The 15,380-nt window shown below is 38.1% G+C and overlaps 1 protein-coding gene across 2 annotated transcripts in view; it reads right to left on the minus strand.

Annotated features, from left to right (window-relative positions):
* Positions 1 to 15,380, minus strand: part of crim1 (cysteine rich transmembrane BMP regulator 1 (chordin-like)) — a 190,316-nt gene that overhangs the window by 61,187 nt on the left and 113,749 nt on the right. For both annotated transcript variants that reach the window (XM_056767338.1, XM_056767337.1), the window contains 2 exons: positions 12,981 to 13,101; positions 12,206 to 12,327 (listed from right to left, as the gene is read on the minus strand). In XM_056767338.1, the coding sequence (XP_056623316.1) occupies positions 12,206 to 12,327; positions 12,981 to 13,101 (243 nt within the window). The remainder of the gene's footprint in view (positions 1 to 12,205; positions 12,328 to 12,980; positions 13,102 to 15,380) is intronic.

The following is a 15,380-nucleotide window of genomic DNA, read 5'->3' on the forward strand; positions in this document are numbered from 1 at the left end:
TGGTGTGGCAACACTGAAGTAGTCACACTAGACTGTCTTCACAGAGGACTGTGTGAATTTGCTAAGTTTTCTAATCAAAGCTGTTTTTGTCTGGCTGGTTCTGTCGTTCTCCTTTGGGTGCCGTAGAAAGTGGCAGCTTATTGGAGAGAACTGCCTTAAACTCAATGCATAAAAGAAGAGCGAAAACTTACTGAAAAGCAATAACAGTACTAACGTTAACCCCCTGCTAATATTAAGATGAAGACAAATCTAACCTCTGATAACAAGCTTTACAAAACAGCAGCGCTGATATACAGATGGTGCTATACAGATGTTTATTAACAGATGCCTGTCTGTGAGCTTAATATGTCAAGTGTCTTGTATTAACGAGTGTTGTTAATTATATTTTTGAAAGATGAGCAGAAGGACCCAGAGCTCTTATCAGTAAAACAGTGGATACAAGGGTTTAATTGGGTATCCCTAACCTAACGGACATTGAATGACTTTTAAGTCAATTATTTTGAAATTTAGATGAGGACTTATTGGTTTTTGAGGGATAACTCTTATTACAAAGAGTCTGCAGCAACATTAAACAGTATTTTACAACATATTCTCAACCAATTCTACCCAACACCGTACCCATTCTCTACCGATATCTCATTTATTCTCAACCAACTTCCTTCTCTAAGCTATTCTCTACTCTATCCTTTCCGACCCAATTTTATTTACATTACCTACTCCATCCCATTAATTCCTACCTTGTAAAAATTCTGTATCTTTACAGAGCTTTACTAGTTAAAGGTCCAGCGTATGAAATGTAGTTGCATTTCGGGGTGAGGTTGCCAATTACAACCAACAGGTCACTCCACCCTTCTCTTTTGAATCACTACGGTGACTGACACAGGGCTAAAATGCGTCAAGTTTTCTATATATACTCTACCTAATTAACTTATTTATAAACATAAGAAAGTGAACAATTAAGATGTTCACACCTTTACAGACTTATAATCTATGCAAGCATTAAAGGCAAACAGGTTTGGCTCTTACTTGAGTCTCCGCACTTGAATTGCCTCTCTGGACCTAATTAGGGAAATAATGCAGAGGTTGAGGTGGGAGGATGAGTGAAGTAAGCAGCTATTAACATGCACGTGTAACATGCACTTGTACGTTGTGATTGCGGTGGTATATAACCCTGTTTCTCCTATACGATTCTTTGAAACTATACTTTGGAGATGCCATGTTAAACTGCAGTCTGGATCATAGCAGCCTTTTCCTAATTGCCATAAACACACATCTAAATCAATGATGTCAATCATGTCAATGATTAATGGCAGTGTTTTCAAAGAGTTGTGTCCTCGAGCCCACATAACTGCATGCACTATGATGCATTTAGAGCCTGGCGACGTGATGTGGCAGAGGCAAATAATTAGTGGAGATTTGTGTGATACAGTAGTTACGTCAGCATCTTGACCTTCCCAGATGTTTATTGCACTGGATCAACCCCATGGGCCTCATTTAAAAAACATGTCACAATTGTCCACATCATGTTGATTCAACGTTCATAGCCTTTCAGAGGTGACACGGGACACCATGTGAGCGAAGTGGCAATGCATTTTCTCCATTTCGTCTCATTGACTCTCAGAGTTTATGTTAACTATGCTATCTTAACGTTTTTAAGATAAATGCCTGGATGTAGCAAGAAATATGTAGGAGAACAGAAAGGATGATTGCCCCCACTTGTTTTGCAAGTTGTTATGACCTCGCTAGAAAAAACAGCAAAGATACGGTAAAAAGAAGAGTCTGTTTTTGAAGGGCAAGCCAACGTGCTGTGTGTAAACAGATGGCTCAGGCACATGGAAAGCTGGTCAGCTCTAGATTTTATCCCTCTCTCACCACAACAGGACAAGCAGGATATTATAGGACATATAAGCAAAGTTTGTGAGACTTGAGCTGGTGGCTCCTTTCTCAACCCACCGGCCTGCCTTGATTCGGCGACTTTACTCATCACATCGGATTATCCAACTTTAGCGAATTCCTTCATTTCCTTCATAGTTTTATGGGAAAGTCTTTGACTTGGATTTATTCCGAAATCCTCCAGCATTAGGGATTGGGCTTCATAGGGGGAGTACGAACTTGAATGCGCTCTGTTTAATATTCGGAATGTCCTTTCAGAGCCATAATCCTCTAATGACTCAAGGAAGGAAGTCTTGAATCAAAGTCTTGGTTAATTTCTTGTTAAGGGTTGTTCTAAGATGTTGCTTCCATCAGTTTTGCTCTTTCTCATGGCAAAATTGTAAACTGTTAGCTCAACCAAGTATATAGATGCACCAGCTACAAGTACAAGAAATGCAGCATTTCAATGCGAGTCAATGCAGGAAAGGTTTTCATCCAAAACTGATCATAAATTCGGATTATTCTATAAAAGCAAATGCATGGCCAATATATCTACAGTATATTGATAGACCAAAGGCTTGTGATTTTTGAGTGTTGCTAAAACATCTATGTACAAACATTGGTAAACAGATTTTATGCACAAACAAAAGCATCCACATGATTTGAGAGTCGGTGAGTTCATAAGCACTTGGAGACAACCTGCATTTGTTCCTCCAAAGTGGTTCCTCCAAAGTCTGCAGAAACACAGTTGAGTCTGGATGATACTGAGAATGACATAACCAAGGGGCTCAGACCGAGTGTCTTAAATGATAACCCACTGAGCTCAAAGGCAGGAGTCCAATGGCACTCTAACAATTTTGGCAACTGACTTTGGCAGGGTTAATTAAATTCAGCACAAAATCCTTGAGAAACACCTTTGAAATATACTTCACACAGTCACTACAGAAAGTCAGAGTTTTTGACACCGGTGTCGGCCATCAAGTGCCAAAAGTGTGTCAGTATTTCTCACTTCTCTGTTAAGGGTTTGGTGAAAGGAACTATGAAAAGCAACTAAAACTGACCTGCCTTGATTCTATTGTTTTGCTCTAGACAAGCTCTATAATCTGTTTTGATTCTAGAGGAAGATTCTAGTTTTAGCACAGTCTTAGTCTATTACATGTCTGACTTGCATCTGTCGTATTTAATGACCCACTGAAGTGTGCATCTTTGTTTGATGCGTTGACATAATTTCCTCTGGAACAAGAAGTTGGGCAGGACATATTGACTGGCTCCTTACCCTTTTAAAATAGCTGTGTTTAGTTTATCTTACAGCCTGGTATCTAATGAGAAGCTGAAGTTTTTAATGATATTGATCCATATTGGTAGAAATTTTAGAATGCTTATGTCTTCTTAATGTGAATTTTGTTCAAGTTTTGGAGCCCACAAGTTTAAATCCTTAAAGGGACTTTTTACATTATAATGATAATTGTTACGATAACTGTAACTATATTTGTTTCCACACAAGCTCACACGCTGCGGAGTTCCCAGTCACTAAAATGAATGTACTGTACGTGACCTTCTCCTAATGTTTTCGTTTTTATTCCCGCACGTCTTTTCTCCAAAATATGACAGCAAAGGTTGGAGCTCTCTCTTAAAGTTGAAGGTGCACTTGTGTAGTGATGTACAGCATATATTTTGCCAGCTTTCTCTGACTTATGTAAACGTTACATTATTACTATACAGCCATAAACACACCGCTTTCCGACTGTCTTTAATTCAGACGTAAAACCTCCATCGCTCTCCTTAATAGGCAAATTAGAGATCCGCCATAGACTATTTAATGGTATGTTTTATCGTTCACTAGCTGAAAAATATAGTTCTGAAAGTGATCCCAACAATATCGTTCTCAGTATCTTTATCGTTATAGTTGTGATGTGAACCCTGCTATTCTCCTAAATGAAGAACGATTTTTTTAAACTTTATTTGTATAGTTGTTGTAATCGTTATAATGTGAACAGCCCTTAAAGTGATACTTCACCCAAAAATAAAAAAATTCTGTCATCATTTACTCACCTTCGAGTTGTTTCAAAGATATTTGGAGAATACTTATAACCAAACAGATCTTATCCCATTTGACTCCCATAGTATGAAAAATTAACAAAGAATGTGAATGAAGAATGTAGGATAGCACAACGTTCTGGGGCACTTTTGACTACCATGTTAGTCAATGGGTGAAAAAATTTGTCTGGTTATAAAGCATTCTTCCAAATATCTTTCTCTATGTCCATCAGAACAAGGAGATTTATACAGATTTGGAACAACTTGAAGGTGAGTAAATGATGACAGAATTTTTGGGTGAAGTATCCCTTTATTGCATTTTGCAAACGTCTATCGTGACTAATAAAATTGAGGAAGCCAATGGAGGGATTAATCTACAGGAGAAAAAAATATGAGGAGAGCTATACATATGCATACTTAAAGCCAAAAACGTTGATTTCATGGGGACTTTAAATCCTTAGACATAATCGTTGGCTTGAAAACTATGCAGACTTCCACTTAATTGGAACATTCATTATTCACAAAAATCTACAAATCTATTTTTACCAGGGACTAAAAAAATGTATACTTCAATTGCACTGCAATCTCTCTGGATAAAAGCATCTACTAAATGCATAAACGTATTAATGATTTTAACTACAAATAAAAGTGCAGTACTAATAGCCCCATTTAACACCTTTTAGCATGATTAACTTTATGCTGTGAATGTTCCTTTTTAATCAGCATAAAGATACACTAAGGACACATGCAGATTGTGTCTAGGCCATAAGCTAAGGGTTGTAATAACATACGGCGTTGCTTGCAAGCATTATCTACCACAAAATCACACAGGAGATTTTCTTTCTTCCTGAGGCACCACACCTCGGGATAAATTAATGGAAGAGGTTGGTAACCATGGAAACACTACCTAGAGACGCCAAAGCCTATTTTTCTCTGCCTCCTGACTGATCCAACTTGTCCACTCCCCTCTGAGGCCGCAAGGCCAACATCTCTTAACTGGCCCCACCTGAATTGTTTGAGTGCATGACTGCACTAGTAGTGTCTTGGCGAGATGAGCTAAATGGCAAAAGTCAACTATGTAATCTATATACCCGCCCAGCCCTCACACATCTACATGGGCGAACAGCGATGACCAAAATTGAGAGTGGCTATTACAAGTGTTCTCTCATGAATTGTTGAAAACAGACAAAATCAGAGAACATACAAGCTGAGACTATGCTCAATTACAAAGATAATATCTTCAGTAAAGCACAAGGCAAAAAGTGTCAATTTATTTATAACTTTAAGAGTTTATATAGGACAGAGGCGTTAATAAAATTCTCAATCTGGTGCCTAAAACACCTTAAAAGGAAACAATTGCACATGATGCGTTTGGAAGGGAGACCTTTCTTATGGTGTTAACCCACTACCAAATAACCCTATTTAAGTCTGTGGTTTGACCATTATCTATGGACTTATAATAAATGGTTGTTAAAAGGAGTTTTGGGCTGGAAGTTCTTTAATATATTTAGTACACTTGTAACACTATTTACGAAATACATTACAGTTTAATTTATTTAACACTCAGTTATACTGCAGTATTTTTCATGAGTGCACTCTGACATAGTAAACGGGGAAAATAATAAAACGTTTTCCTTACACAACATGCAGCATTCAATGTGGATATCATCAATGTATTAGTATGATTACCACGTCGAGTCGTTACACATCCAGTACACAGAAAGTGCACAGTTTCCTCCATTACTTTAATGCTGCTGTGAATATGAATGTGGAATACCTCTCCAAAAATGTAACAACGCAGCAACTCAACGGGGACCCTACGCGAACCGCAAGTGCTGTGATTGGTCTGTTTGAACCCCTCCCTCAGGTCAAAATAGCATCATGTTTACTAAAACGCATTTCTGAAAGAACTACCTAAGAAAATGTTTTGTTCATCTGTATTTAACATCTCAAGCTGCAACAAAAGTGACCGTTTACTTGCCGCTATCACTGCTATAATACTTCTCAAAAGATCTTATTCTTCTTCGGCTCTTGTCTTGGTTACACAAGTAACACACACGTGGGCACAGACGCCTATTGGTCATTGCCTGTCAACGCGGACAATGACGCAGAAGTGTAAATGAAAACCGACACGTAACCTACGGCGGAGAGGCTACGGCGTAGGTCCTACGCAAAACCAAAAATCGGGCTAAAGGCTAGCCCTTCGGAAGCCATAGAGAATGCATTGCAGGGCCTGAAATTTGAAAAAACAGCTCTTTGTTTTGAAGTCAATTGGAGGACTCAGAGCGGATCTCTGTAGTGAAATCTCCCTAAAAAGGGGCGGTACTCTATGGAACGCGAGTTAACGTTGATTGGGCTGTACTTCCACATGCAGATCAAACAGTTCAGAATGGTGAGAGCAAGTATATTACTGTGGTTGAATGTGACACAAAAATGCCTCGTTTGTGGTGCATCGCACCAATCCCCCTCATGGACGACTAATTCAAGACAGATTTTTTTTTTTTAGCGGAGTAACCCTTTAAGTCGAGTGCCACACAGTGAGCCCAACCTGATTTAATGGGAATTCTTATGTACTTTATCTTGCGAGGTGGCTAATTCGTATTCATTTGTAAATTGAAAAAGTAATCCTGAAGTCCCTCCCCTAACCCCAGACCTAAACCTTACGTCATTGGTGCAAAAACAAATTAAGATTGTAAGAATTCATGCAAATTAGCCACCATGTACTTAGGTGTTCGAGTGAGAATGTGTTGGTGAGTCTTGCCATGTCTTTAAAGGGGCCATATTCCATATTTTATAGTAGATTTTTATATTTTATACAGAAGGCTATTTTTACTGTAAGTCAAAGTTTCATGTACCGAAAAGGTTGTAAATGTATTTTTTCCACCCTCTCTTGACATTAGAAGGTGTTCTTTGTTTGAAATACCACCAACTTTTTGCTACTTTTCAAACATCACATGCATAGTCAGATTTAATACATTTTTCGTACACTTTCTCGACTTAAAAATAAGGAAGAAATCTAATATAGTAAAAAAGGAATCTATCAAAACTATAATAATCTAAAAATAGATTGGAAAAAAATCAAGCCCTGAAGGCCAAAAGTGCCCGTAGTTATAGAAGCACCCAGCCATCCTATCTACAGTACCATCTACAGTCTTGTACTACACAAGGATCTCGTTTCACCCAAGAAATGAAAGAAAACACTCTCAATCAGGAAGAAGAAATAGAATTTGAAGGCTGAGAAGATTACGATTCTCATCCTCTCAAATTCTTGAGGTGATTTTTTCTTCCAGTGGTGGAGAAAGCCCCTCTGGAAGGACTCAATCTAACATCTAAATCTTTCTCTTCCTGTCCTACAGCGCTACAGAAGTTGCCTCCCAGTATTTTCCAGCCTCCCTCATGCTGCAGGCGAGCTTGTTTTGGCTACAGCTGCTGCGAGACAGACTAAATAATGTGATAACGCGCCACTCCACAGTGGCTCCTTGCATTGCCAAGACACGGCACTGCTCTGGACATGCAAATCTCTACCATGGCAAAACACCTGGAAATCATGTTGTCAAGAAACAAAAAAAGAAAAACAATCTTTGTCTGCCTGTTTTTCCATTCTTTATCTTAGAAAGATAGCGTCCACTTTGGCGGAGCAGACATAAATAACCGGCGAGTATAAAAGAGTGAGCATAGTGCCTACGGGGTCAAGTCAATCATCCCAAAACCTTAAGGTGTAAACGTTATATGGATGGTCCCTTTGTGACTCCTATTCTAGTCCTACCTTAATATCATTTTCCTCTTCCGACACCGCTTTCTTCTTAAAGAGAAACACAGACAGGCGAAAAGAACATGCTTCTCGCTGGGCCACAGTGTTACGCTTATACATTTAACTCTCAACGTTATGTAACTTAACTGGCTGTGGCAAGTATAAATTTAGTTGTAAGGCATATAATCTCTCGGAAAACGATCAGCTGTTAAAGCACTTTAGAGTGACGTATCCTAATCTATCCGTGTCTTTGAGAGAGACCATTGTTTCTCAATTTCCAAACGTCATAAAAGAAACAAACAACGAGCTACTATTTACATGGCTAATCCTAATGCTTACTACTTAAGCATCAAGCACAATCATTCTTCTCCAAGCTTCACTAAACACATTCTCCTCGAACATGAAACTCGTATAACCTCTATTACACTGACTTCAATCCCTAGGTTGAACAGCTTGCACAAACCGCCAATCATGTCCTTCTCCATGACAACCCCTCTCTGGGTAAACATTAGTTTAATGATGGGTTTTAGCAGTGGGGCTGTTTGAATGGGGACTGACAGGTGCAGCAGTTCATGTGTGAAGACGCACAAAGCCAATCAGGGAACTAAAATACCGCTAATGACAAAGAAAACCTACTGTGCGCTCCCATTAAACTGCATCAAATAACTTGTTGATGAACACATTCTGATTTTACGAAACAAAGTGTGGACTTTTGCTGTCAACAATTAATGCAAAACGTGAAACAAAGTTGCTATTTTAATGAGTAAACAAACTCGATGACAAACAGCTTTCATTCAATTGAAAGTGTAAAATAGCACAACACATACCAATCAAACAATCCTTAAAAGAATACCTGTTATGAATAAACTGTTATGAACTACTACTAGAATGTAATTTAAGCTACCAAGTACAATTTTACATGTTAAATTTGTATGACATCATTTCTCTTTTAACAACGTAAAGATAAATTAGCCTGATCTCACAGTAAATCGTAACTATTTTTCAGTAAGATTTGCATTCATGCCAGTAATGGTTAGGTTTAGCGGTGGAGCTTTACAGGTAGTATTGTTTTTTGCTACCAATCATACATTTTAGTGTGATTAACCTTCTACGAATTAATACAAAATAACAACTTCATAAAGTAGTAACGAATTACTGTGAGATCAGGCTAATTTTTCTTTACGTGGGTAAAAGAGAAATGACGTCATACAGATTTAACATGCAACTTTACCTGCAAAATTGTACCCGGTAAATCAAATCACATTATAGTACTAGTTCTAGTTCTAGTTAAATAAATATGCAATTTTATCATTAGATGGCGATAGAGTGGCAAAAGTAAGAGATTTCAGTGACAGTTTTTTGCTATCCTTTATATGCTGTTCCAAACATGCATAACATTATTTAATAAAATATACCTTAAACAATGCACTTTATTGGTTTACTACAAAAAGACAAATAATGTCCCAATTCCTCTATATGGTTAGTTAAAGAGAACAATAAAAGAGAAGAAAAAGGCTTATTAACTCTTGGAGAAGAGGTGCGATTAGCTCAGGGTGGGAATGTTCTAGATTAGATGCAAACATAAACTCACTTCACTAATCAGTCCTTCTTCTTATCTGCTCCCCAAAAGAGTGACATCACCGTCTGAGAGAGGAGTCTGGTACACAAACACTGTCTGAGAATGCTTACTCCCTTGCCATCCCAAACACCTTGTGAAAGTATGTGCCTTAGGATTGAAAAATAATATGGCATTCTGTCTGTCTGACATCTGTTGTGCTAGAATCATCAAGCAGTGAATTTCTTTGCAAATGACAATGATGATGTAGTCGAATATTCAGGGGAATCTTCAAAATAAATATTGTTAAAAATATTTTCTGTGCACTTCTTTTGCAAAGATGAATCTTTCTGCTACTCAGATTTTCCCACTGAGAACAAAACAACACTTATCTGTCTCATCTACAGTTACGCAAGATATCTTAACAAAGTTCCCAGATTCTCAAGTTAGAGATGTGCCATCAATAGGTACATCAATTAGTTCATCAAGTTTTTGTTATTTTCATGTGTGTTTATTCATCTAGACAAGCTGAGACGAGATAATAACTAGCTTGGGCAGCCAGAAGTCCAACCAGTGTGTACAGGAGCGGAAAAATCAAGAGGAAAACTTGTAATTTTGAAGTATTGACTAAATCAGATCCTCTATTACAGAGAACAAATTGAAAAGAATCAACACCTTCCAATTAAGATTCAGACGCTAATAAAAAATTAACGGCAGCTTTCTGTTACAGCATGTGTTGCAACGTGACCACTTGTGTTTTCAACTCGCTCATCTTTTGCGTCAATTTATTAATTAATTTATGCTTCAGAAAGTGTTGAGAAGGTCAAACTGATGACGTGTGCATAACAACCGCTGCATATTAATCATTCTCCATGGGTCCACGAGGTGAAGTTCATTCCCTATGGGTTGGCTTCTTCACGTTCTCCCCCACCCCCGGAATATTAGATCAGGCTCTGCACTGTACACAGCCACCAGTGGCCAGATGTTCAATTAGCCTGTATTTCTGTTTAGGGCTTTGATGCTCTGCGCTGCTCTCCGGCCTCCACGCTTTGTTCTTAAATCAGCCTAAGGCTAATTTCTTCGCCTGCCGCGATGATAACACACAACCTGGCTCCTCTTATCGCGCCACTATTCGTGCCTCCTTGTATATATACATATGTGCTTGAAATGAGAGCAACTGTCGCCAAATGACAAACAAGGAAAAGAGTCCTTGGGCAGCGCTCCCTTTCTGTCTGTTGCAATGTATTTCATGTATTGTACCCTAGGCCTGGCTGTAGGAGAAAAAGGAAAGAAATAAACTTATAGAGATGACGTGGAATTATTGAGGTCCCTCTATTTAGACCACCACACTTGAGCTTTTGTTTGGATGGAGCATGACTTCTGCCTACGTACGAATATGGAAAAGCTCCAACGCGTGTCATGCGAGTTTCGCAATGATGTTTCCAGCTTGGATTTTGTGCAAATTTCCTGTGGCTCGTTCCACCTGTCCCCTGTTGTCACCTCATCTGAGTAAGATCTCCACCACCTGCACACGGCTCTGCCCACAGCGATTGCTGGGTTAAGCTCTCACTTCCTCTACACTCTCAGCACCGGGTTTTTTTGTCAGCGGGTGGTGTGTAGTGTGCGTGTTTATGTGTGGACAGCGTAAACGCGTCCTGTGATCATTTTGTCTGCTCTTGTGAGCATCTCTCTTAAGATGCCCCATCTTCCTTTCACACTTCCTACACACACAGACATCCACTTAAATTGTTATGGCGGTCAAACATGGTCTCGTAAACAGGACAAAGTTTCAAGCAACATGCAATTTGTCTGTCCACACAGAACTGTTGTGATGTTACAGCAATTTAAAAGATATACATTTACATGTACAGTACATTTACGCATCTGGCAGACGCTTTTATCCAAAGTGACTTACATTGAATTATACTCTACATTTGTATAGCATTTGCAATCCCTGGGATCGAACCCACAACCGTGGCATTGCTAATGCCATGCTCGAGTCATTTTACATAACAAATTCCTATAACTAACTAGACTATTCAAAATGTGTATTGGTCAATCTCATGTAACTATTTTATATTTAGGATGGAAAACGAATGCATTTAACAGTGATCAAATTAACAGAACTGGGTTTTAAGCATAGAATTAGCAAATACATAAATATAGATGCATGGCAAATATGCTAATAGCATGAGAACATTAAGCAAATTGAAAAGATTTACTATTTTTTAAATAAATACATAACTTCCAAGACATTATATAGGTAACATGATTGTAGCTACAATCCATAGCTACAATGTCATAAAATATACAGAAAAGAAAATTCTAAAATTCGCTTTTTTTACAGTTGTTCGAAGATTCAGATGATGCAATTTTATTCTGAAAATGTGTCTTATGGAATGGTTGATGGTGGAAAGGAAGGGGAGATTTTACACGACTGAGTAAAAACCGACTAAAATGTGTCTAATTATTTTATTGAAAATATAACAAATGTCTTTGGAAGCAAAAGAAGGATTTAATTGAGAAGGATTTAATTGTTATATTTTGAGGTTAAAGTATAGTGATAGACATAATAATAATTAACATATTAATGTTTTTTTACGTGTTATGAGAAGGTTTTTATAATGTTTTATAATTTACATTTAAAACTTGCAGTTTGATTGTTATTCAAATGCATTTTGAAACCTAAAATCTACCATAAAAATCTAATATTCTTACACTGCATTGATACAATTTTACTACTGCATTTAAAATGTTTATTTATCTAAAATATGTCTTCATAAATTAATGGTAACTGGATTTTTTTAAAGATAGATTATGAGAGACATGTAGTAAAAGTGTGTATTTTGGGTGTGTCTCATGAGTAATCATCCGTTGGTGCTGAACATGGTCACTATGACAGCAGCGACAGGGTTCTGCCCACTGACTAGACAACCTCTCTAATGCATACTCATAAACACTAATTAACGCATGCAGAAAACAGAACTTACCATTGACACACTGGAACACATCACAGCACCTCCCAGGTGTTCCGTCTCCATGGGACATGACCTGAGGGGAAGTCCCTGCTGGGCACTGTGGGAAGCTGCAGAGGCCAGGCAAACACTCGCATCTGAGAGGTGAAGGGAGAAAGTGAGAGATGCTGGTAGGCGCCCTATCATACCCAATTCATAACAACGAAAAAAACTCTGCTGAAACCCTGTTGATATTTTCTGTACTGAAAAAATACAATATTAATATATAGAGAGATGCTCTGGTCCATGAGAACCAGTCCTAAAGTACTGGTGGAAAAAAATAATTATGGATAGACATAGTGGTGTAAAAAAATACAGTAAGCATGAAAAGAAGATTCAGGCAAACTGAAAAAAATATATACAGTATATATATATTTATGAATTTAATTAAAAACTTGCGTCGAGTGGATCCACACAATAATACTGAGTAGTTTCAACATGGAACAAATACATTGTTTAACCAATTTGCCAGCATTACATATTATATATGTATGTACACAAAATAAATATGAACAGCGATAGCATCCATCACTTGCATTTTTTTTTGTCCATACAATAGAAGGGAAAGGGTGCTACTGCTGGATTGGTTACCAAAATTCTTCAAAATATCTTATTTTGTGCTCTGCAGAAGAAAGTCACACAGGTTTGAAATGACATTAAAGGAGGAGTAAAGGATGGCAGCATTTACATTTTTGGGTAAACTATCACTTTGACATGACAGAGTAAAACATAAAAAGTGTATTGGGCTAACCTGGTAGGAAGGGTGCAGCAGCCATCCGCTGTCAGTCTGACCTGAGTCTCATAACTGTCGGCTGGACACTGGACAGGTTTCACTGGTGGACACTCTACTGTACTGCAGTCTACACTGAACACTGAACCCAAAACAAGAGACAAAAAATGTATCACTTCTCATCAAAGCCTCCAATTAACACACCTAATCAAACTCTCATCCAAGCAAATGATGTGCTGTAATATAATCCCTTAGGCTTCAACACACCCTGTTTACAAACTGTAACTGTTTTGTAGTTTGGGCTCAAGGTTAAAATTCTAAAATCGCAAAAACTAAACAGACGAAACGGCATTTGGGTATTTACTTCAGGAAACACGAAGAAAAACAACGTCATTACATCATTTTAAACAGGAAGAGAAATAAACATTTAATTGTGAAAGTGAGCATTCTAGACCAGAACCGTGTGCAATACTGCAGTGGAATGTGACGTTAACAGACCACATGGTCTAGAAGTCAGCTAAAAAGGCAAAATATTTTGAAGACTTTTCAAAGCCATTAGCAAATGCAAATGAATCGAAAATTAGTGGTAATTGTCATTTTGGCCTTCAACAATTACAATAACAAAATTAAAGCTGCAAGCAGCCTTTAAGCGGGTTTCGAGAATTTGCGCCATTCAATGCAGTTATGCATCCACGAACAGGCTAAGGGGTCAAACCCCAACGAACCCACGATGGATCAAAGTCCCACACACAGAAAAATTATAGAAATGATCAGTATCACCTCAAAGTAGCTTTGCATGATTACACACTCATGACTAGCTGTTTTCCCTTAATAAAAACAACAAAATAAACTTATTCAAAGTTGGTTGGTGTCAGGTAATGGTGTCATAAAATACTGCCTGCAGGTGTAGCCTTTGTCCCCTAGCAGGATTCCATCATAGTCACCTGTATAATAGAAAAATGCAGTTCTGTTAGGCCCAAAAAGGCCCAAAATTAGTAATCCAGTTAGTTTGTAAAGTCTATTTGACTTGTCACGTCCAAATAATGTGCATTACTCTCTGAAGATACTTGAGTCGTGAACAGAGCCTGGCCATTTCGCCACCAGATTTATAATGTGGAACATAGTCACACACCATCTAAGAGATGTGTTGTATAAATGAATACATTCCCTTGAATAATTATCAAACTAAATGTTATGAATGTTTACTGGCATGGTCATTTCATAATCTTTATGATCAATTATAATGTACCTGCAATAGAGAATTTTGAAATTGCTTAAAAAAATCAAAGAACTAGTTAGCAAAAGTCAGTTTTAAACACCATCACCGATAACTCGTGAACCGTTTGAGTGACATCAATGGATCAAGAGGCAAAGTTGTTCAGAATGAAGAGGAGGACTATTAAATGATATCATTAGTTTGTGTAAGTGTCAAATGTCATGTGATACACATTTGTTAAAGATATGAGATACACGTCAATTTTGCCATTTTTACTGTTTTAGCGCCACCTAGTGTCCAAACGCTACCTTCTTTTGTACGTGACCTCGGAGTGATGGTCTACACATATCAACTGAGCCCCATGATGATATGTTAAGCCCTTCTGGATTTATGGCCATTTTAATGTGATAGGATCCGCCCATTTTAAGTTTTGGCGTCCCTAAGCAACGGTGAAAAGAAATTTCAACTTTTTTTCAATGATTATTTACATTCACACTCCACAGAAGTCATCTGCATTGGTTTGGTTCCGATTGGTTGAAAAACCAAGGACTAGTTCGCGAAAGTAGGTTTTGACATCATCAGCGATAACTCACAAACCGTTTGATTGACAGACGCGTGTCCAGAGGCAAAGTTGTTCAGAATGAGAAGAGCTATCATATGATACCAATAGTTTCTTTATATGTCAAATGTCACGTGATACAGAATTGATTAAGCACTCCAAAAGCATTATTTCGCCCCCCGGTGGCCGAATGAGTTCATGTTTCTTACAGACCTTCAGGACCATGAGGCAAATAAGCCCAGCAAGTGTCGTTTTAATCGGCCTCAGTTAACACTGTCTAATGAGTGCTCACATTTAATTGACCGATGGCAGACATGTTTTTTGAGATACGCCAAAGTCCTTTTATACAGTCAAGGTTCATGACACAAAGACACACCATACCAAATAATATGTCGATCGGGCAAACGGTTGGATAGTTATAGCCCTTTTCGAGTTTGTTACTATTATAGCGCCACCTAGTGGTCAAACACCGAGTTTTTTTTATTGTGACCCCGGACTGAGGTTCTACACATATGTTCTAAGCCCCGTATAGAAATCTCAAACCGTTCTCTAGGTATAGCCATTTTAATGAAATAGGCTACTTCCGGGTTTGACGTTTTGATGCCCCCTAGCGACCCTGAATCGAAATTTCAACTTTTTTTCAATG

This window comes from Triplophysa dalaica, chromosome 15, assembly GCF_015846415.1.
Source record: "Triplophysa dalaica isolate WHDGS20190420 chromosome 15, ASM1584641v1, whole genome shotgun sequence".
NCBI classification, from domain to species: domain Eukaryota; kingdom Metazoa; phylum Chordata; class Actinopteri; order Cypriniformes; family Nemacheilidae; genus Triplophysa; species Triplophysa dalaica.